This window comes from Podarcis vaucheri (assembly GCF_965113315.1).
Source record: "Podarcis vaucheri genome assembly, chromosome: 8".
NCBI classification, from domain to species: domain Eukaryota; kingdom Metazoa; phylum Chordata; class Lepidosauria; order Squamata; family Lacertidae; genus Podarcis; species Podarcis vaucheri.
Genome location: NC_138766.1, coordinates 4234651 through 4255737, shown reverse-complemented (window position 1 = coordinate 4255737; position 21087 = coordinate 4234651). Strand labels below are relative to the sequence as shown.

Sequence of the window (21087 nt, the reverse complement as noted above, 5' to 3'; positions counted from 1 at the left end):
ATTCCCCAAGGGCTGACCACCTAGCCCTGGCATTGCTCCCTAGGGGTAGGACTTCGGCATAACAGGCCACAACAACCACCCAGTGTGTGATGAGGGAAGTTGCATCTACCCTATCTTCCACCTTACCTCTCTGTGCCTTGTGGCTCCAGAGGTTTTTCTCTCAGCCCTGCTCACTTCCAACTTAGCTATGAGAAAAGTGGAAAAATAAAGAAAAATGAGAAAATGGAAAGCTATTGCGGTATAGTGGTTAGTGTGTCTGACTGGCACCTGGGAGACCAAGGTTCAAATCATCACTCAGCCATGAAGCTCACCGGTTGTGGGAATTAAATGAGGAAAGGGAGACCCATGTATGCCTCCTTGAACTCCAGGGAGAAAAAGGTGGGATATAAAGGCAATAAATAAAATAAAGATAAAAGTGCTAACACTAGAGCAACTGAACATAAGGAGGTTTATTTCCGTTTAAAAATTAGTCAACCTGCCTTAGATGTAAGCAAACATGTTAAGAACAAGCTTAGAATAGAATCATAGAATTGCAGAGTTGGAAGGGGGCTGAAGGATCATCTTGTCCACCCAGCAACCTCCAAGGAAGGAGAATCCATCACCTCCCAAGGGAGTCCATTCCACTGTCGAACAGCTCTTACTGTCAGAAAGTTTTTCCTGATGTTTATTTAGAATCACCTTCTTTGTAACTTGAATCCACTGGTTTGAGTCCTACCCTCCAGAGCAGGAGAAAACAAGCTTTGTTCCATCTTCCACATGACAGCCCTTGAGATATTTGAAGATGGCTATCCTATCTCCTCTGAGTCTCCTCTTTCTCAGGCTACACATACCCAACTCCCTCAACCGTTCCTCATAAGATTGTTTTCCAGACCTTTTATTATCTTGGTCTCCCTTCTCCGTAGCAAATGTACCCTCCAGATGTTGATGTGCTCCAACTCTCAGTATCCCTGAACAATGACCACCCCCTTGGCTACCCCTGCTCTATGCCATACAATTTAGGCCTTTTAAACTCCACCTTCCCCTTTCCCACACCTTGGTTCATTTAAACCAGGGTAGATAACTTTTTGTTGTCCTTATGTTGGATTCCAACTGACATCAGCGACAGCCAGCATGACCCAGTGATGAAGGATGCTGGGACCTGTGGTGCAATGTAGTACAATGGCTACCACAGGGTAGCCAACCCTATTTTAAATAATATGCATTCCCTTCTGTATTATAATTCTGCTATCCATTTCCATCTCCTTTGATGCACAATATTCTTTATGACCAGTCCCAGAGTAGGAATTCCTTGTGAGATTGTAGCACCACATGTACACTATTAAGCTCTGGAATCAGGGTGAAAAGCTTGCGCTTTGTGGGTTTTTGTTTTTGTTTTAATCTATTCCCTTTCTTTCCTAGCTCGCTGTCCCCTTGATTGTTCGCCTTTTTGAAAGGTTATTTTAAAGACTGCAGCCTGCTGCCAGAGATAGGTTTTTTGTGTGTGTAGATTTTCATATGTATTTTTGCTAAAGGTCAGTGTAAAGCTACTAAAAATACCAAACAGTATTAAAATACCAAATCAGAGCTGTCCAATTATGAATAAAATCAGTACAAAAGCAGTTTCTCAAAATATATCAAGGAAGGAGAAGCTAAGCCATGTATATCCTCTGTATATTTGTGGTTGAAGCTGTACAACACCATTCAGGAAGGTCAAGAGATTGAATTTTTTTAAAAAATTAAATTTATTTTTTAAAAAATAGTTTTTCAGTTTAAAGTTTTACAGTCAATTACCAACAACCAACATAATCTTCCTGATTTCTGATCCTTCTGGTTATTTTTGCCATTTTGGCATAATCCATCAACTTAATCTGCCATTTTTCTCTGGTAGGGAAGATTGAATTATTTTTGGATTATTATATAGTTCATTTTTTCTTTTAATATCTTGCCTATATTTAACTATATTACAAGTCTTATTGTATATATTATGTATTACGTATAAGGTGTGTTTGCGTGAAAGCACAAGCACTGGGGGCAGGAGTGCGCATGGAAGCCCCACTCCTCATGCCCTCAGATGCATGCTGCTCCCCTTCCTTCTCCAATCACCTCCATGTTGTGTGGGGTAGGTCTGCAAAAGGCTTTTGTTCACAGAAGTAGACCACCTCACATGATCAGGGACCCTAATTTATCAGCATCCCGGATCACATGAAGGGTTCTGTTTCTGTTCAAGTGAAAGCAAGTAGAAGGCCTTCATAATTCATACAAGGTCATCCCTGCAGTTATGCTGGTCACCTTTAATCCACTAGCAGGAGCAGTACAAAAGGCACAACTCTTTTGCAAAACAACAACAATGAGCTAGTGAATATCTCTTTTTCGTTGCATGTCCTGTTTTGGTTCTAACATGAGTTTGGGAGCTACTATGTGAAAGACCTTTAAAATCAATCAAGCATAGAAATCTAGCTTCCCTACATCCTAGTCCAGCAAATTCCCTAGAATGACTATTTTGACTCAGTATTATTATTAATTACCTTCCCTTCACCCTAAGGTCCCAGGGCAGGTAACAACATTTAAACATGAAAACACAATATGTTTAAAAGAACTTAGAATCACAAAAACTGTTGGTTTTAATCTTGTATTTTTCGGTAAAAGATAAAATACTAGATATAATACAAAGGAGAATTCCCTGCATGCCTAGATCCAGGTTTGGGGGCAAGTACTCTTTGGTGGGAGAGCTCCAGCAGAAACTTAAAATCACAAAATATGCAGTACACAAAGCATGGAAATATACCCTATTAAGGCCTTAAAAATATCCCCTTATAAGTTGCTTCCAAAATTCCCCATTTTCCTTAGCCTTGAAAGAGACCACATGTTTAGTAAGTTAAAAATGGCTTACTTACAAACTCTTTAAAGATCAGATTCATACAGCAGCAAGAAAAGACAAACAGTTTAACTTGGGTTCCAAAACCATGCACGTTTCTTAATTATTTGTATAGAAACACAAAGTTGGTTTGCATAAGATACACAGTCTAAGCTTGGAACATCCAGCTTGGATCTCCTTACTGGTAGAGTTTCCCCTATCATCAGTTCCTTGGTTATTGGCTATAAAATTGAAAACACTAGTGCCTTGTTGCATATACCTGCGTCTCCGCTCCTCCACATGCAGCTGCTGGGTGACCTTGGGCCAGTCACACTTCTCTGAAGTCTCTCAGCCCCACTCACCTCACAGAGTGTTTGTTGTGGGGGAGGAAGGGAAAGGAGAATGCTAGCCGCTTGGAGACTCCTTAAAGGGAGTGAAAGGCGGGATATCAAATCCAAACTCCTCCTCCTCCTCCTCCTCCTCCTCTTCTTCTTCTTCTTCTTCTTCATGCAGTAGTTTGCACAGTGCTAAAATAGGGACAATCTGTAGCAGTTCTCATGCGTTTGCAGGCTCTTGTGTAAGAGAAATAATATATTTGTATTTAATTTCATGCCTTTCCTATGCAGCATTCTAGTGCAAAGCATAAAATGGCCCTTGTGGTCTCTTCCAACTCTATGAAATACTGTAGTCTTTCTGTGATGAAAAATATATTATTATATAAAGCAAAACATCCTAAAAGCAAGCAAGCAAAAGTAAGCAGTTAAAGCAGGAGCAGAATATACACTAAAATCAAGATTCTAAATTGGTTTGCTTAACTAAAATCATTTTTACCCCTTCCCCACAAGCAGGTGATATCTCACTAGGTATAATTCCACATCCTGGATGTCGTAACCAATAAGGCTCTCTCTTGGGTGTCCACTAGCCACATGAAAGAGAGCCTCTGAAATGGAACAAAGTTTTCAGATACAGTCACATTGCAGGGTGGGAATCTGATATATTCTGGATATTTTAAGATGCACTAATAAAATATGCCTTGTTATAACCACATCTTTATCCTGAGCAGTCACTTTTATAAATCCACACAATGCTGCAGTTTTATAATTCATTCCTGAATTTATGTACACTCCTAGGACCTGGATATTAAGTCCACTCAGCCTTTCTTGATTTTCTTGCAGGAGAGACACATGCTAAAAATAGAATCAATTTTAAACCTAATCTTTAAAAAGGAAGCCATTTCCTCTTCATTATTCTTACTGCCTAATTATTTCGCATAAGCAGTTAGCACAGGAGCAGACAAATATAATTCATTTTCAGGCATGCTAGTTACTGTGATTGGGGCTTTGAAAAGATTTAAAATATAAATGTTTTTTAAAATGCTGGAAAGATATACCCCCCCTTTTCCACTTTTGTTATGGTGCTAACATTAGTCACTGCTGCTTTTGTAGCAGAAAACTGCAAGCTAGAGCAGCATCTCAGCTTATTATCTGAGCACGGAAATAGGCTAAGGAGCATTCCTTTAAAATGTGTATATCCCACTAAGATAGAAAATACCTCCTGCATTTCTCACTGGTGCTTCTTTATTTTCAGTAGAGTGGGCATAAAGAGGTTTTAGTAGCAAGGTGTTGCCTTAATGGGTCTTATAGACATTGTTTTCATTTTCCTCTCATGCTTCTCCAGTTATGGAAGTGGGGCTATGAGGGGCCCTTATACATCACAGGCCATGTTCCATTACTGATACAGCTTCTGCATTTCTGAAGGACCAGGGATCACAATTTCAAGGGTGCACTGTCAGTTGTGAATGCCACATTAATATTTTAATTGCCAGCTTTCCCAATAACCATGGAACTGACGATAGGGGAAAAGTTGTATCTCTCAAAATAAATATCTATATTGCAGGGGGAAATGGTCACTTAAATGTGCACGCACCATTCACAGTGGATAGCACTTCCCTTGCTAATATATAGATACATTTCGTAAAAGCACTGATTTTCTGTTTAGAATGAATTCTTATTTCCTTTTCCTTCCTTTGGGGCTGTTTAGCTGTCTAAAAATAGCTTAGAAATTGCATGCTTCCAAAACCTAACTTGTGACAGAATAGCTACAAGTCCTGTTATCTTGTAGCCCAATATTACACAATATCCTGCACAGCTGTCTTGTTTGGCAATGGGTAGCATAATGCTTGCTGTTTAATTAGGCTTTTTATCTTACATTTGTCTGAGAATGTCAGGAGTCTTCCATGTCGCCTGCTGCTAATTAGTTGACTAATTAAATAGTTAGTGCTTACTTGCTGATCACAGGGCTAACATGTAATGAATGTTTTAGTAATTGTTATTGTTTTATGCTATCTGCCTTTTGCCACATGAATTGGCTGAAATATGTGCCCCCTTTCCCCACTGTTTCCCCCTTCGTACTGAGGGTAAATTATGCCAAAGCAAAACAATACAGTGGTTTGTCATGTGCTCAGTCTTACTGGAGTAGCTTCATTCAGATATTGTCTCTTTTCATGGGACAGAGATAAATAGGGCATGTTCTATCTTGCCTTGTTGTGAAATCACATTTACAGTGGATGGTGTCCATTTAACATACAGTACATCCAAACATATTTTTTGGGAATTATCTTTAAATATATTCTTTTGCTAGCATAAATTGAATACTTCTAACCTGGGTTTTATTTTCGCTATGCACAGATCTCCCCCATGTCTTTCCCTTCATTTCAGTAGAGGGAACAGTTCCTCATATCCATCCCTCAGCAGGTATAGAGCAGCCCCACCACTGGGGGTGTAGATGAGGAGACAATTTGCTCAGCATGTGAATCAAAGCACACACAGACATTTGAGTTGGAGACAATATTCAGCTCTGTGTGTTTGTGTGAATGGCAGTGTGCAGAGGCTTCCATACATGAGACAAGACCTAGATGTTCACAGATTCAAAGTGCACATGATACCTGTATTCAGGCCCAAATAATTGTACATGTGTAAAAATGCGCCATATACCATGCCAATTAGGCCACTTTGCACCAGACTGTGGTATGGCAACGGGGGACAAAAACAGCATTGAGATTTACATATATTATCTGACATTCCCCACTAATTTATCTTTCTATCCTGCTTTTCTTCTGCGGACCTCACAGCAACATACATAGGATGGCTCTGCAGCCACTGACCAGGACCAGATTTACTCAGTTTCAGCAAGATGGTTGCATTATCTGCCTTCAAACCATGTGCTAGAATATTTGCCTTCTAATGGTTAAGATTTACAAGTTAGTGTAATGCTCACAGTGTGTCTGACATTTACTGAAAAACATTTTTTGAATATTGCTGGGAAAAGGTGTGTTTTGGTTCATTAAAAAAAAAGTAACTACCCCATCCATTGGAATCATTAAAAGTACTGATGATCTGACTGATTTGCCATTAATGAAAAACATAGAAAACAGCAATCTTTTACAGTTTCTTGTATTTCCAATAAATTGGCAACATAATCCTTTTTATTTTAAAGCCAAGGATGTTGAGTCCTTCTTTTCTAGCTGCCCTCTAAAACCAGGCAATGAAACCCAATACCTTTTACTTATTTCCCTAGATACTCTAATCCCTACTGCTTTACAAGTATCTTTGAGCTGTTCTTCCCATTTTGTAGTCACAGCAACAGGAATCTCTGCTGGAATTATTTGCTTCAGTGATGCAGGTGCACTTGTTTAAGGCTTCATTGGGTTGAGCTCTTAACTTGAAGCTTTGTCTTTTAACCAAAGGGTGCCCAATGCTTGTACAACACATGGCATTCAGCATTCTTAACCTACATTAAAAGTAGAAGCAATTCTCCTTAGAGATATTTCATAATTTCCCTCATTTTTTCCAGTGACCAGAAATTTGTTTTTGTTTTATTTGCTTTCAGATGGATAGCAAGGAATATAAACCTAGGATATATGAATCACTATTGTATCTGTAATCAAAATCATTGCATAGATGTAATGCAATAATTCCCAATTGTGTGCTGTGAAGAACTGTTACTGTGCAACAAGCCAAAAAACCCCCAATTGTTGGCACGCACACAGCGGGGCTTATTTCTGAGCAAATATGCACAATGTTGTATTGTAAGAGTTTTTGTGATTCAAAATGTTCACCCAAAGAGGAGGCTGTCCCCTAGATCTACATGTTTCACTGCCCTGACCTTGCTTCTTCCAATCAGCCTCTTCTTGAGGCAGTTAATTCTGTCCATTTTTAGATTGTGTGTGATTGAATGATTTCAATCATAGGAACCAACTTCTAGGGGCTGTGGGGGCTTCAGCTCCCACAATAAAATATTTGAGGGGGCTGGGCCCCCACAAAGTGGATGGGCATTCCCATTCAAATCATGTGTGTGCACTTCATCATGTGATTGATTTTGCAGGGTGGGGCTTACCTGGGCCTCCACAATATTTTATTCATGTTGGCACCCCTGATTTCAATCCTTGTGTTTCCAATGTTTTTGGAAGTGGACCGTCTGACTGGGTTGCCCCAGCCACTCTGGGCAGCTCCCAGCAAAAAATAGTAAAAACATTCACAGAGTGGGTGCAACTACTGAGAAGGCCCTCTGTATGGTTCCCTATAACCTCACTTCTCGCAATGAGGGAACTGCCAGAAGGCCCTTGGAGCTGGATCTCAATGTCCGGGCTGAACGATGGGGGTGGAGACGCTCCTTCAGGTATACAGGCCCGAAGCCATTTAGGGCTTTAAAGCTCAGCACCAACACTTTGAATTGTGCTCAGAAACATACTGGGAGCCAGTGCAATTCTTTTAGGATCAGTGTAACAAGGAACTCTGGCTAGTTTAACAGACAAAGGGGGTGCTTCAAATATCTTCTCCATGGTTATGCCAGAGGAGTAGAGGGAAGTGGAAAATACATAATCCAAGTCCTTGTCACCTAATGATAAACTATAATTTAACCATAGCTTAGCATTGTATCCAAATCAGCCCTGTGAAATATGGGAAGAGAGTAGCTGGTAGAGATTTGGTTGTCTTAATACTCTTCAGTGAAGGTCTCACCCTATCCATAAACTGCATTTCAACATTAGGACCAAGAATACACTGAGCAGTTGGTTCCGCAAATATTTGGAAATTATGGTAACCATGTGTGGTTGTTTTTAAGCATCAAAATAGTTTGTGAAAGCCAACTAGATTACTAATGACCACACTGGCAAAGCATATACCTTTAGCTTTCGCATGATTGCATAAGAAATGCTGAACAACCAAGAAGAACTCGTAAGTTGGTGAGGAAGTCAATTGCTTACAAGTACGAAACATGAATGTAAGCTAAGTCTCAGCAGTGTTGCCTCAACAAATCTGATTTGGTGTTTCCCCCCTTTCCCCCCTCATTTAGTCCACATCTGAAATTTAACAACCTAACCTTGATTTCAACTCATGGACTTCCTGGGAAAGCAGAGTCAAATTGTCTACATAACCGGTTTTTATCTAACAGGTTTGTTTAAATCATTTTCAGTAATGTTGGACAGACTGAAATGTAAGCATTATTTTCAAATTGTGAAATATATATCTGTTATGTGGCTGGTTTGTGTAATGAATGACAGGGACAGTTGTCATGTTTGGCTTTCCTACTTTCCTGTGATCCCTGTCATCTGTCCCTACCAGATCACTCCCCAATTTGCCTTTTTTTAAATGTTGTTAGTGTAAAAGTCTGAATGAGCTTCTATTCTTCAGGTTTCAGCCCATAACCCCAATGTTCCTAGAATTTAAAACTCACAGACTGGAGGGGAGAAGGATGCATCTTTCTCGCTTAGGAACACATGCATGTAACTGTTTACACTTGAACATTAAGACATCAGGTGTAGCTCACCATTTCACCTGCTGCAACTGGTAACCTTAATTTTGAACTGTTGATAGCCTATTATATCAGAACTTGTGGGAAGATTGGAAATTTATAACCAAAAGGAATAATACCTTCTGCTTTTACATCAATACAGGACAAGTCTTGCTGAGTAAATGACTCCATAAAGTAGTCTTCAGCAATGAGTAAGGGGACAACTGGTGATCCAGATTTCTGACCCCTGTTCTAGAGGGTTCCACAAAACCCAGCAATTCAAGTATTGCCTTCTTTGTGTAAATTCATGATCATGATGGTAGATTGTAATATTTCAGTAACATCTCTATAAACTTTAAAAATAAATGTGGAAGAAGAAATAATTACTGTTCTTAGAATCAGCTTTCAAACTTGGGGCAGGATCTCCTCACCCAGGCAACTGGGCAGACTGCAGCTTGTGACTCTTCCAGTGGCAGAAGAGCCTGGTGAAGGGGGGTGGAGATGATGGAAATCCCATCTTGAAGCCTTAGATGTAAGCCTAGCTGTCTGGGTGAAAAACGCTCCACAGTTACCAAAACATCTGGTGCTACATGACCTTGGTTGAGGATATAATGGGAAATACTCTGTTTCAAAAGTTTTTAACATGGGGACATTCCCACCAAACATGAATACATTAACCAGGTTTTCCACAACCCTTCCAACATAAAGGGGAAAGAGAGGGGTTAATTTTTGCCTGTCTAACTGCATCCAGTGTCAGCAGAGAATGACCTTGAGTGAGACCTCCTGTAAGAGAGCTGAGATTTTATGGGGGGCGGGAGTGTTCCAGTTACCCTCCCATTTGTGATATTCAATTGGGTGGCCTATTTCTGATTCCCACACCATGTGGAGGCCTCTGGCATCTCTCACAGGTCAGCAATGGCTCACAAGGTGTCAGTGAAGTTAACTCTTTATCCAAAGAAACAAAACAGCGCAGGCCTAGTGAGCACAGCAACCCTTCCCAGTAGGTCTTGCCCCAATGAAACAGTTGCTCCCACCACCTGCCCTGACACATGACCATTATTCCTATGAATAACTTTGCATCTCCATTCACGAGAGCTATCAGCCTATATGATTTGGCTTTCATAGGATCTCCCTGGTTTCAGAAGTTGTATCAGTTTTGAAAAACACCATGTTTGTGGTGCTTCCACCCCCTCTAGGATTGAATTGACTTGTCGGACATAGACACAATAATGGCCATTCAAAGAGGGACACTATGTTGGTGAGAAGAAGCTTTTTAAAAAAGCATTTCACAGTGAGCTTGCCCCATGGCTGACTAAATTGTACATTCTTTTTAAAGGTCCAAAGATTTAGTTAAACATGCTTTAGTCACTGCACTGGTAAGAGGTCAAAGTTCCCCTTCTTCTGCCGCAGTGTGTTTGGGCTGATATCCTATAATATTTATATATATATATATATATATATATATATATATATATATATATATATATATAAATTCTAGTTTTCGGTTTTTCAAAGTTTTACAAACATACAAATTACAAAAACACAAATCACATATATTTCTAATACACATATATTTGTCTTCCCTCCTCCTCCCCTTTTGTGGTTTCTTTTTAGCTTTAATTTTTACACTGCATTATCTACATTACTCCATCTTTAAGTTATTCTTTAGTTTCTCTTAAAAATATGTTTAGCTGCTTGTTTTACATTTACCCTGCTAATGAACTTATTTGCATATATGAATTTTCCAATTATTCCACAATTCCCCCCAATCTTTAATATTTTCTTCTTCTTCTTGGTTTCTTATTACACCTGTTACAATGGTGGCTTTGTTGTATTTTAGGTTTCTAACATTCCATAGCGCTCTGCAAATTGAATCTTTGAGCCCATAGTGTTCAAAGAGAATTACCACATCTCTTGGAACTTCATCAGTTCTGCTTCTGCCTCTTGGAACCCAATGGGATCTTTCCATGTCCTTGGTGGCAGTGGCGTGGCGCTGGTGCGGGGCTGTCATACAAGGAACTTCTGGGCACACCACAGCCCTCTCTCTTTCTCGGCCAGCCCAGTGGTGAAGCTCCTCGCCGGCCATGGGGCCAAGGAGGCGTAGCCGCCCCGGAGGCCCTGCCTGGCACAGCTTCCCTCTCTGGGCTCTCTTCTGGAGAAGGGTGCCTGTTGTGTGGGCACAACCAGCACCCCCCACCCTCTGCAATGGGCACAACAGCCCTCTCTCTCCCTGGAGCCGCTGCGCCAGGCCTGTTTCCCTTTCTCTTAGGTAAAATCCCCAATGGAGAATGAATCACGAGCGACAGTGGATTTTTCTTTTTGGAAAACAGGTTGCAAACAAACTTTATTATAAAGATGTAAACAAGGAGTTTTGGTTCTTCTTCTTCCACAGACATGTAACAAACAGTGCTGTTGCTTTTGATTAAAACGTATACAGTACTGTTTCAAGTTATAGACTGTATGCTGTTCAGGCTTAAGGTTACTTCCTTTTACACATCTTCCATAGATCAGACTTCAGGAACGTAGGATTTTAACTGGACTGTTTCCCTACAGACCCCCAAATCCTCCTTGGTCTCAGAAAGACTATTACCCTTTCCTGTCGGAGTATTCCCTCTGAGGACCCATTTTCCTGCAAAGCATCGTGTGGGACTGTGTCTTGTCTATTTGAACTGGGTTCTGAGAGCATCTCCTGGGAGTTCTCGCTCTCCTCACCTCCTGACAGACTCCCCCTCACAGACCCAGGAATCTCGCCCACAGCCACTCCACCTCCCTTGCAACTCGGGCCAGTTAACTCTTTGCTGGCAGGGGGAGAAACACTCGGGGACTCAACATGCTCAGTAAACAGAATTTTCCATCACACCCTCCCCCACACTTTGCCCCTGATATGTTTAAATTTTAATATTTTAATGTTTCAATATTTTAATGTTGTATTTTAATTTTGTTTTTAAGTTGTAATCATTCAACTTGTTTTTATTATTGCTTGTAAGCCACTCTGAGCCCGGCCTTGGCTGGGGAGGGCGGGGTATAAATAAAAATTATTATTATTATTATTATTATTATTATTATTAAATTCAGGGTGAATATCCAGTCATTAATTGAGCCGTGTCGGCCCCTTCGTGGTTCTCCTATAGTCCTCCTAAGTGGGGGGGGTTACCCTTCTTTCACTGTCTGATTGTTCCTCCAGTTTAATAACTAGTCATTAAACTCATTGTTTCATCAGTGTGAACATTTCTGCTTGCCAGACCAAACAGTCTCCTCTTTCCTACCCCTGCATATTGGACTGGGCTCTCCTATCACTCCCCAAGCTGATACAGGGGTTGGGGAGGGAGCCCCATTGTGCTAGTGAAATTCATTGCACTTGTTTCAGCTGCCTGACTAGTTGAATCCAGCCCATAATGTCCCTACCTCAAGGAATTTACAGTTTAACATAGTTTCAATGTAAATTAGCATCTCCACACTTTATTGTTGAATTGTCCTACTACTGATCATAGTTGAAGCAAAGTATGATTCAAACTTCATATGTATTTTAATATCCTATTGTTACATTTACAGTATTTTATAACGTGATCTAATAGAACGGGTTATTGTTTTACTTGTTTGTTTCAAGTTCTTTATACTGAATAATTTCTCATTGTGGACTTCAGTAAACTTCTGTAAGATAGAGCACTTGATGCACTCTGAGACTTTAACCAGCTCGCCAAGTATACAATTCATGCTTGCAGTCAACTAATAAAAAATCACATGTTCTTTCTTCACAGCCATTGTTTTAATGAGAATGACTACGCACTGATGTCACTTAGTTCATGGATTAATGTTGTGGTTGGAAAAATGACTGGCATAGACAGAGCTGCAAAACATGTACTGGTTTCCAATGGGAGAAAAGTGCCTTATGACCATCTCATTCTCTGTGCTGGCCAGCAGTATCAGGTGAAGGTGGAAAATGAATGAATGAAAACCCACAAATGTAGAGAAATCAAAGAGCACAGAGAAAGTGACTTCTTTGCAACAATGGAAAATTTGCAATTCTTTAATGCACCAAACTCAATACAGAATTTTGCTTAAAAATAAGTAAAAAATAAATTTCAGAAGTTGGGGATGCAATCCCATGCACTTCCACTTAAGTGTAAGCCTCACTAAACTCAGTGAGACTTAAATCTCAACAAATATGCATTGGATCGGACTACATAAGTCCGCTAGTGGAGATCACGAAGGGCACAATCCTGTTCTCTTTCACAGGCCCTGCTGAAATGAATCAGAACTATAAAACAGCTCTTCTTGATATCAGCAAGGATATTTGCTCTGAGTAATGGGTGACTTTAATTACCCTCACATGCTCCATTCACTACAAAGTAGTGGGAGACTCCACTTTCTACATTAGTCCATGGAGAGAATTACCCACTTATTCCTATTCTCTGGTTCCTGTTCCTTAACCAATTTCTGATCCATAGCAGGACCTCTCCTCTTATTCAATGACTGCTATGCTTCTCAGAAGTCTTTGGTGTAGTACTTTGTCAAAAGCTTCTTGAAAATCTAAGTACTGTACATAGTGTCAACTAGATCACCTCTATAATGTTTGTTAACATTCTCAAAGAATTAAAAAATATTAGGGAAACCAAAATTGCCCCTGCAGAAGTCATGCTGGTTCTACTTCAGCAAGACTTGCTCTTCTGTATGCTTGGTAAGTCTATCAATCTTTGAGTTCTTTAAGAACTCTTGAGTGGATGCCATCTAGACTCAGTGCAATGCCAGTTTTTAATTTGTCAATAAGACTTAGAACTTCCATCTGTTGCCATCAATATTTGCCTCAGTTCCTCAGAATCCCTGTGAAAGTTAGTTGAGGCTCAGGGATGTGAACTATTTTACTTAACAAAATTTACACACCATTTAGGATAGGGGAGTGAGACAGGGATGCATTTTGGCCCCTACTTTGTTCAGTTTGTTTCTGAATGACTTAGCGGAAAGCTTAATGGACCCTGATGGCCATCTTCCAAAAATAGGGACGAGAAAGACCCCTCTCTTGTTGTATGCGGATGACACGGCCATCCTCTCCCAAACCAGACCTGGCCTGCACTACCAACTAAGGAAATTCTCAGACTACTGTTCTGGTAATGGATTATGAAAAATCAAAAGTGCTGGTGGAGAAGAGATTCTCCCCGAGTAAATGAGTACTGGATGGTCACAAACTAGAGCAGACCAAATTCTTCCGGTGCCTAGGTCTTCTATCCCATCATTCCAAGTCTTGGAAACATCATTGGCAGACCGCCTATCAAAAGGCGGAGGTAAGCAAACTGGCTATACTTTGATTCTTTTATACAAGGGGAGGCCATTATGTTTCATCAGCCATTAAGGTATTTAATGCAAAATCTGTCTCTCAACTCCTCTACGCCTCAAACATCTGGTTCAGTGGCTCATTCTCCAGGTTTGATGGCTTCCAGGCAAAGTTTTTCCGGTCCCTCCTACAAGTTCCAAATTGTGTTCCAAATGCAATACTATTTTTAAAGACAGGTGAATGTCCTCTATCAACTAAAGCATGGTGGGCTGCCCTGAGATACTGGCTCAAGATCTCAGTCTTTGGCCTAGGGAAGGGGTAACTTCCATACCTAAACAACAAGGAGTTTACCAGCTTTATGGATGAAAATTATGGTTAGAAAAGCCACTTCAATTGGTTTGCCACCTTCTCTCCTGTACCATCTGGGCAATGATACTGCCCTTGAATCTCTGAGGCAAAGGCTCTGGGACATATCACATAGTGATCTCCGATCTCAATCTCATGTTATCTGTGGCCCATTAGCAGTAGGAATTCACTATGGGTTCGAGTTTCAGATACCTGCATATCTTAGAAATTTGTCTGTACCAACATATCAGTGTCTTTTCACCAAAGCCAGATTAAATATATTCCCATCAGAAGTGTTAAACGGCAAACTGAGAAGTATCCCTTATCAAAATAGGATCTATGTATGCTCTCAGGATGTTGACTGCATGAGGCATATTTTATTGCATTGCGGACAGTATGATCAAGCTTGGGAACTATTGATTAAACCACTATTGGCAAATTGGCCGGGTCAATCTGAAGCCTACTATATCAAATATTCTCTGGACGACAAGTCCAATGATATCACAGTGGCCGTGGCAAAGTTTCTTTCAATAGTCATACAAATCAAAGATCAACATAACATGATTAAACAAATTGTGTGTGTGTGTGTGTGTGTGTACACACCCTTCATGGATCACTGCCTTGCTGTGGCGAAGGGGCTTGAATAACTCAGAGATGCTATGAGGTATGCCGTGCAGGGCCACCGAAGATGGACAGGTCATATGGAGAGTTTTGACCAAACGTGATCCACCTGGAGCAGGAACCGGCAAGCCACTCCAGTATCCCTGCCAAGAAAACTCCATGGACAAAGACAACAGGCATATAAAAGTTATGGTGCTGGAAGATGAGCCCCTCAGGTCGGAAGGCGTCCAACATGCTACTGAGGAAGAGCGGAGGACAAGTACAAGTAGATTCAGAGCTGATGCCGAAAGGTTGCTCAGTAGCAGATATGCCTGGAAGCGAAAGGAAAGTCCAAAGCTGTAAAGAAAAATATTGCACAGGAACCTGGAATGTAAGAACCATTAACGTTGGTAAGTTGGATGTGGTCAAAAATGAGATGGCAAGAATAAATATTGACATCCTGGGCATCAGTGAACTAAAATGGACGGGAATGGGCAAATTCAGTTCGGATGACCATCATATCTACTACTGTGGGCAAGAATCCCGTAAAAGGAATGGAGTGGCCCTCATAGTCAACAAAAGAGTGGCGAAAGCTGTACTGGGATGCAATCTCAAAAATGATAGAATGATCTCGATACGAATCCAAGGCAGACCTTTTAACATCACAGTAATCCAAGTTTATGCACCAACTACTGGTGCTGAAGAAACTGAAATTGACCAATTCTATGAAGACTTACAAATGACGCCAAAGAAGGATGTTCTTCTCATTATAGGGGATTGGAATGCTAAAGTAGGGAATCAAAAGATAAAAGGAACAGCTGGCAAGTTTGGCCTTAGAGTTCAAAACGAAGCAGGGCAAAGGCTAATAGAGTTCTGCCAAGAGAACAAGCTGGTCATCACAAACACTCTTTTCCAACAACACAAGAGATGACTCTACACATGGACATCACCAGATGGGCAGCATCAAAATCAGATTGATTATATTCTCTGCAGCCAAAGATGGAGAAGCTCTATACAGTCAGCAAAAACAAGACCTGGAGCTGACTGTGGCTCAGATCATCAGCTTCTTATAGCAAAATTCAAGCTTAAACTGAAGAAAGTAGGAAAAACCACTGGGCCGTTAATCTAAATCAAATCCCTTATGAATACACAGTGGAAGTGAGGAATAGAATTAAGGATTTAGATTTGGTGGACAAAGTGCCTGAAGAACTATGGATGGAGGCTCGTAACATTATACAGGAGACAGCAACGAAAACCATCCCAATGAAAAGGAAATGCAAGAAAGCAAAGTGGCTGTCCAACAAGGCCTTACAAATACCGGGGGGGAGAAGGCAAGCAAAATGCGAGGGAGATAGTGAAAGATACAGGAAATTGAATGCAGATTTCCAGAAAATAGTAAGGAGAGACAAGAAGGTCTTCTTAAACGAGCAATGCAAAGAAATAGAGAAAAACAATAGAATGGGGAAAACCAGAGATCTGTTCAAGAAAATTGGACATATGTTCCGGGTTAGCGGGAAAGGTTAATGGCAGATTCCCTCCGAGCTCCGGAGGGAATCGGCTCTGTGGAAGACGGGTCTTGCCGCCGCGGCGACGCGGGGACCCTCAGAAACCACAGGCACTGAAGCCTGTGGACTTGGTGACTCGGCGGGCACCATTTGTGCCCTCCCCGACCCGCGAAGAAGCCTTTCTAAAGGCCTCGGAGCGGGGGACGGAGAGTGGCGTGGTGCTGAGAGTAGACCGCTTCTTCTATGAAGCGAAGCCGCAAGCCATGGCTGGAGAGCGCTGACTTCTTCCTTTGAACATTTGGACTTTAAAAGTAACAACCCGTGAGTAGTACGGAAATTGGAACTAAAAATCTTTTTCTTTGAATTTGGCACGATTGGGGGAGGTGCAAAAAGGAAGTCCGTCTCCCCCTCCTGTAGATAAATTAAAGCAAGAATTGACAACTAAGGTTGAGAGAACATTCTTCTCTTTATGGGACAAAAGCTACTAATTCCATGATTTGACAATATAAGTAACTTTGCTGGAGGATAAGAACTGATTTTAAGAGCTGGAGTGCAACCCCCCGGGACCCAGGGGTGATCCGCGAGAGAGCCTGCTGAGGAGATATAAAGAGTTTGACAGCTGTCAAATTAGCTGTCAAAGTTGGAAAGGAAAAATTTTGGTTTTTGTTATCTTTGCTGGTTATTTTTTGTTATAATCTGACTTTAAACTGTGGAAAGTAAAGAAGAATAGATATTAAGTAACTAGAATCCCTCTAGAGGGGGTTCTGAGACATTACAATGGCTGCAGGTGGAAAAATACAAGCTGAGCTGGATAGAATGTTTTTTCTCTTGGGAAAGTTACAAGGTCAGAGTGAAGTCCTGGCTACAAATGCTACAACTTTGAATTTAAAAGTAAACAAACTTGCTGAATGTGTCAAGGACGTGACTCAAGAAACCTATGCAGCTGAACAAGAAGAGATATGTGCTGTTTCAGAGGAGTGGGAAGGAGGAGATCTGAAGACCTGTGGATTACAAATCTGATCAAGGCGAAAGTTGGAGCTTTTGGGACATTTGAGATATTTGGACTTGAAAGCAACAAGAAACAAGATTTGGGCTCCACTTTTGAATATGGAGGTCTGGTTGGAAGAAACATAGACCCTATCGGGACAGAGCTTCTCCGAGACCTGATGTTTAATATAAAGGACTACCCAAAAAACCGGCAGAGAGGGACTGAGAGAGATTTGAGGGCCTCGGACGTGAGATCTCCAGGCTGAGAGTTTATGGACTGATGGACATTTTTTGGGGATCGAAACCGGGAAGGGGGGTGAGAGTTTTGGAATCCAAAGGGTGTATAATTATATGTTGTTGTTGTTGTTGTTGTTTTGCAATTATTATAAAAATTGGGAAACTCGTGGAAGGGAACTTGGGTCGACCTTAGAAAAGGGTGTAAAGAATGAGTATTGTTGTTTAAATTGAGGTCTATAAGTTAAAATTGGTTAATTAAGATGAATTAAGTATAATAATAATAAGGTAATAGCTGGGGACAAGAACTTGCTGAGCTAACTATTGGAATTGGAATACAAGAAGGGTGGTGTGGGGAAGTCAGGGAAAGATGTTAAGAAAATAAGGGTTTGAAACTATACCTGTTATTTGTGTTGTGTTTGTTTGTGTTTTTGTGTCTGTTTAAAATTTGTGAAACTTTAATAAAAATGTTTTAAAAAAAGAAAGAAAGAAAATTGGAGATATGAAAGGAACATTTCGTACAAAGATTACCATAATAAAGGACAAAAGTGGTAAGGACCTAACAGAAGCAGAAGACATCAAGGAGAGGTGGCAAGAATACACAGAGGAATTATACCAGAAAGATATGGATGTCTCGTACACCCAAGGATGTCTTGTACACCCCAGGTAGTGCGGTTGCTGACCTTGAGCCAGACATCCTGGAGAGTGAAGTCAAATGGGCCTTAGAAAGCATTGCAAATAACAAGGCCAGTGGAAGTGATGGTATTCCAGCTGAACTATTTGAAATTTTAAACAATGATGCTGTTAAGGTGCTATACTCAATATGCCAGCAAGTTTGGTAAATTCAGCAGTGGCCAGAGAATTGGAGAAGATCAGTCTACATCCCAAGTCCAAAGAAGGGCAGTGCCAATGAATGTTCCAACTACCGCACAATTGCACTCATTTCACACACTAGCAAGGTTATGCTTAAAATTCTACAAGGCAGGCTTAAGCAGTATGTGGACCGAAAACTCCCAGAAGTGCAAGCTGGATTTTGAAGGGGCAGAGGAACCAGAGACCAAATTGCAAACATGCACTGGATTACGGAGAAAGCTAGAGAGTTCCAGAAAGACATCTACTTCTGCTTCATTGTCTATGCAAAAGCCTTTGACTGTGTCAACCACAGCAAACTATGGCAAGTTCTTAAAGAAATGAGAGTGCCTGATCACCTCATCTGAGAAATCTGAGAGTTCTCATCCTGAGAAATCTCTATGTGGGACAAGAAGCTACAGTTAGAATTGGATATGGAACAACTGATTGGTTCAAAATTGGGAAAGGAGTACAGCAAGGCTGTATATTGTCTCCCTGGTTATTTAACTTATATGCAGAATTCATCATGCGAAAGGCTGGACTGGATGAATCCCAAGCCGGAATTAAGATCGCCGGAAGAAATATCAACAACCTCAGATATGCAGATGACACAACCTTGATGGCAGAAAATGAGGAGGAATTAAAGAACCTTTTAATGAGGGTGAAAGAGGAGAGTGCAAAATATGGTCTGAAGCTCAACATCAAAAAAACGAAGATCATGGCCACTGGGCCCATCACCTCCTGGCAAATAGAAGGGGAAGAAATGGAGGCAGTGAGAGATTTTACTTTCTTGGGCTCCATGATCACTGCAGATGGTGACAGCAGTCACGAAATTAAAAGATGCCTGCTTCTTGGGAGAAAAGCAATGACAAACCTAGACAGCATCCTAAAAAGCAGAGACATCACCTTGCCAACAAAGGTCCGTATACTTAAAGCTATGGTTTTCCCAGTAGTGATGTATGGAAGTGAGAGCTGGACCATAAAGAAAGCTGATTGCCAAAGAATGGATGCTTTTGAATTATGGTGCTGGAGGAGACTCTTGAGAGTCCCATGGACTGCAAGAAGATCAAACGCATCCATTCTGAAGGAAATCAGCCCTGAGTGCTCACTGGAAGGACAGATCATGAAGCTGAGGCTCCAATACTTTGGCCACCTCATGAGAGGGGAAGACTCCCTGGAAAAGACCCTGATGTTGGGAAAGATGGAGGGCACAAGGAGAAGGGGACAACAGAGGACGAGATGGTTGGACAGTGTCCTCAAAGCTACAAACATGAGTCTGACCAAACTGCGGGAGGCAGTGGAAGACAGGAGTGCCTGGCGGAGTGAAGCTGCATTGCTGTTGCCGGAGAGCGCTAACTTTTTCCTGTGGACAATTGGACTTTAAACAACTACCCGTGAGTAGAATGGAAAATTGGATTTTCAAACGTCTTAATTTGGCATCGAAACGGGGAGGCTTCAAAATAGGAAGTCCGCCTTCCCCTTTTGTAAATAGGCTGAAGCAAAAAGGCTGCAAGCAAAAGTCTTGGAAAGCTTTTTATAAAGGATTAAACTTCCATCGGCTAAAATCATCAAACCCCCCTTGGAAGCAGGAGGAGAGGGGGGAATTTTTAGACCATGTAAGCCTGCAGGAGAGAGTGAAAAAAGTCAAACTACCACCGCTCTGAACCTGGAAACGGGCTGCTAGTAAGACTGAAGTTTTGGATATGCTCATTGACTGTGAATAGATCGTTTGTTGACAGTAAGTTAAAGAAGAGAAATATATTGTTTCCATCGTCTCCTTCTGCGTTTAAAAAGGAGTGAAAGTAATTGAAAACTGAAACTAACCTTATTACTTGAACTGTACTTAAAAGGATTGATACAAATAGAAATTGTTTCCCCCTAGAGGAAGCCTTTGAAATTGTTACATGAGCTGAGCTGGGGGAATTTCCAGCTGCAAGATAAGACTGTGAGAATCTGGGATTGACCTTTGACTGCTAAGAATGTTGACAGAAGAAGCCTTAGTGGTTGCGCTATGTAAGATTAATGACTCAATGGAACAGCTCCATAGGAAGACGGATGTGATGATTATAAAAATTGATAACTTGGAACAAAAAGTGACTAACTTGGGACAAAAAGTGAATATTAATACAGAAACTACTCAGGAATCAATACAGGGATCTACTTTGACATGGCAAATTGAAGGGAAGGCGGGGGAGAAAGTTGTTGTGGAATCTAAAGTACAGTGGTGCCCCACAAGACGAATGCCTCGCAAGACGGAAAACTTGCTAGACGAAAGAGTTTTCCGTTTTGGAGGTGCTTCGCAAAACGAATTTCCTATGGGCTTGCTTCGCAAGATGACAATGTCTTGCGAGTTCCTGCTGGTTTTTTCCCCTTTCCCCCCCTTTTTCTAAGCTGCTAAGCCGCTTATCAGCTGATCCGATCAGCAGATAAGCCGCTAATAGCGCTAATCAGCTAATCCGTCAATGGGCTTGCTTCGCAAGACGAAAAAAACGCTAGACGAAGAGAATCACAGAACAGATTCTTTTCGTCTTGCGAGGCACCACTATAGTACAAGTGGAGAGGGAGAGAGCCCCAGCCTTACAGATGCAATTTGATGACTATAAGTTGATGCCTTTTATGACTGAATTTAGAGAAAGTCAGACTTTGAGGATTGGAGCCCCGCTTGGACGGGAGAA

The 21087-nt window shown here is 41.2% G+C and overlaps 1 protein-coding gene and 1 long non-coding RNA gene across 6 annotated transcripts in view; both read left to right on the top strand.

Annotated features, from left to right (window-relative positions):
• Positions 1-21087, top strand: part of CFAP61 (cilia and flagella associated protein 61) — a 150733-nt gene that overhangs the window by 82854 nt on the left and 46792 nt on the right. For 4 of the 5 annotated variants that reach the window (XM_082234208.1, XM_082234206.1, XM_082234207.1 and 1 more), the window contains 2 exons: positions 8186-8284; positions 12382-12550. In XM_082234208.1, the coding sequence (XP_082090334.1) occupies positions 8186-8284; positions 12382-12550 (268 nt within the window). The remainder of the gene's footprint in view (positions 1-8185; positions 8285-12381; positions 12551-21087) is intronic. The other variant, XM_082234209.1, reaches the window with a different exon arrangement.
• LOC309538932 lies at positions 11690-12378 on the top strand. The gene is made up of 2 exons (XR_014222521.1): positions 11690-11797; positions 11875-12378. It is a non-coding gene; the product is annotated as an uncharacterized lncRNA (long non-coding RNA).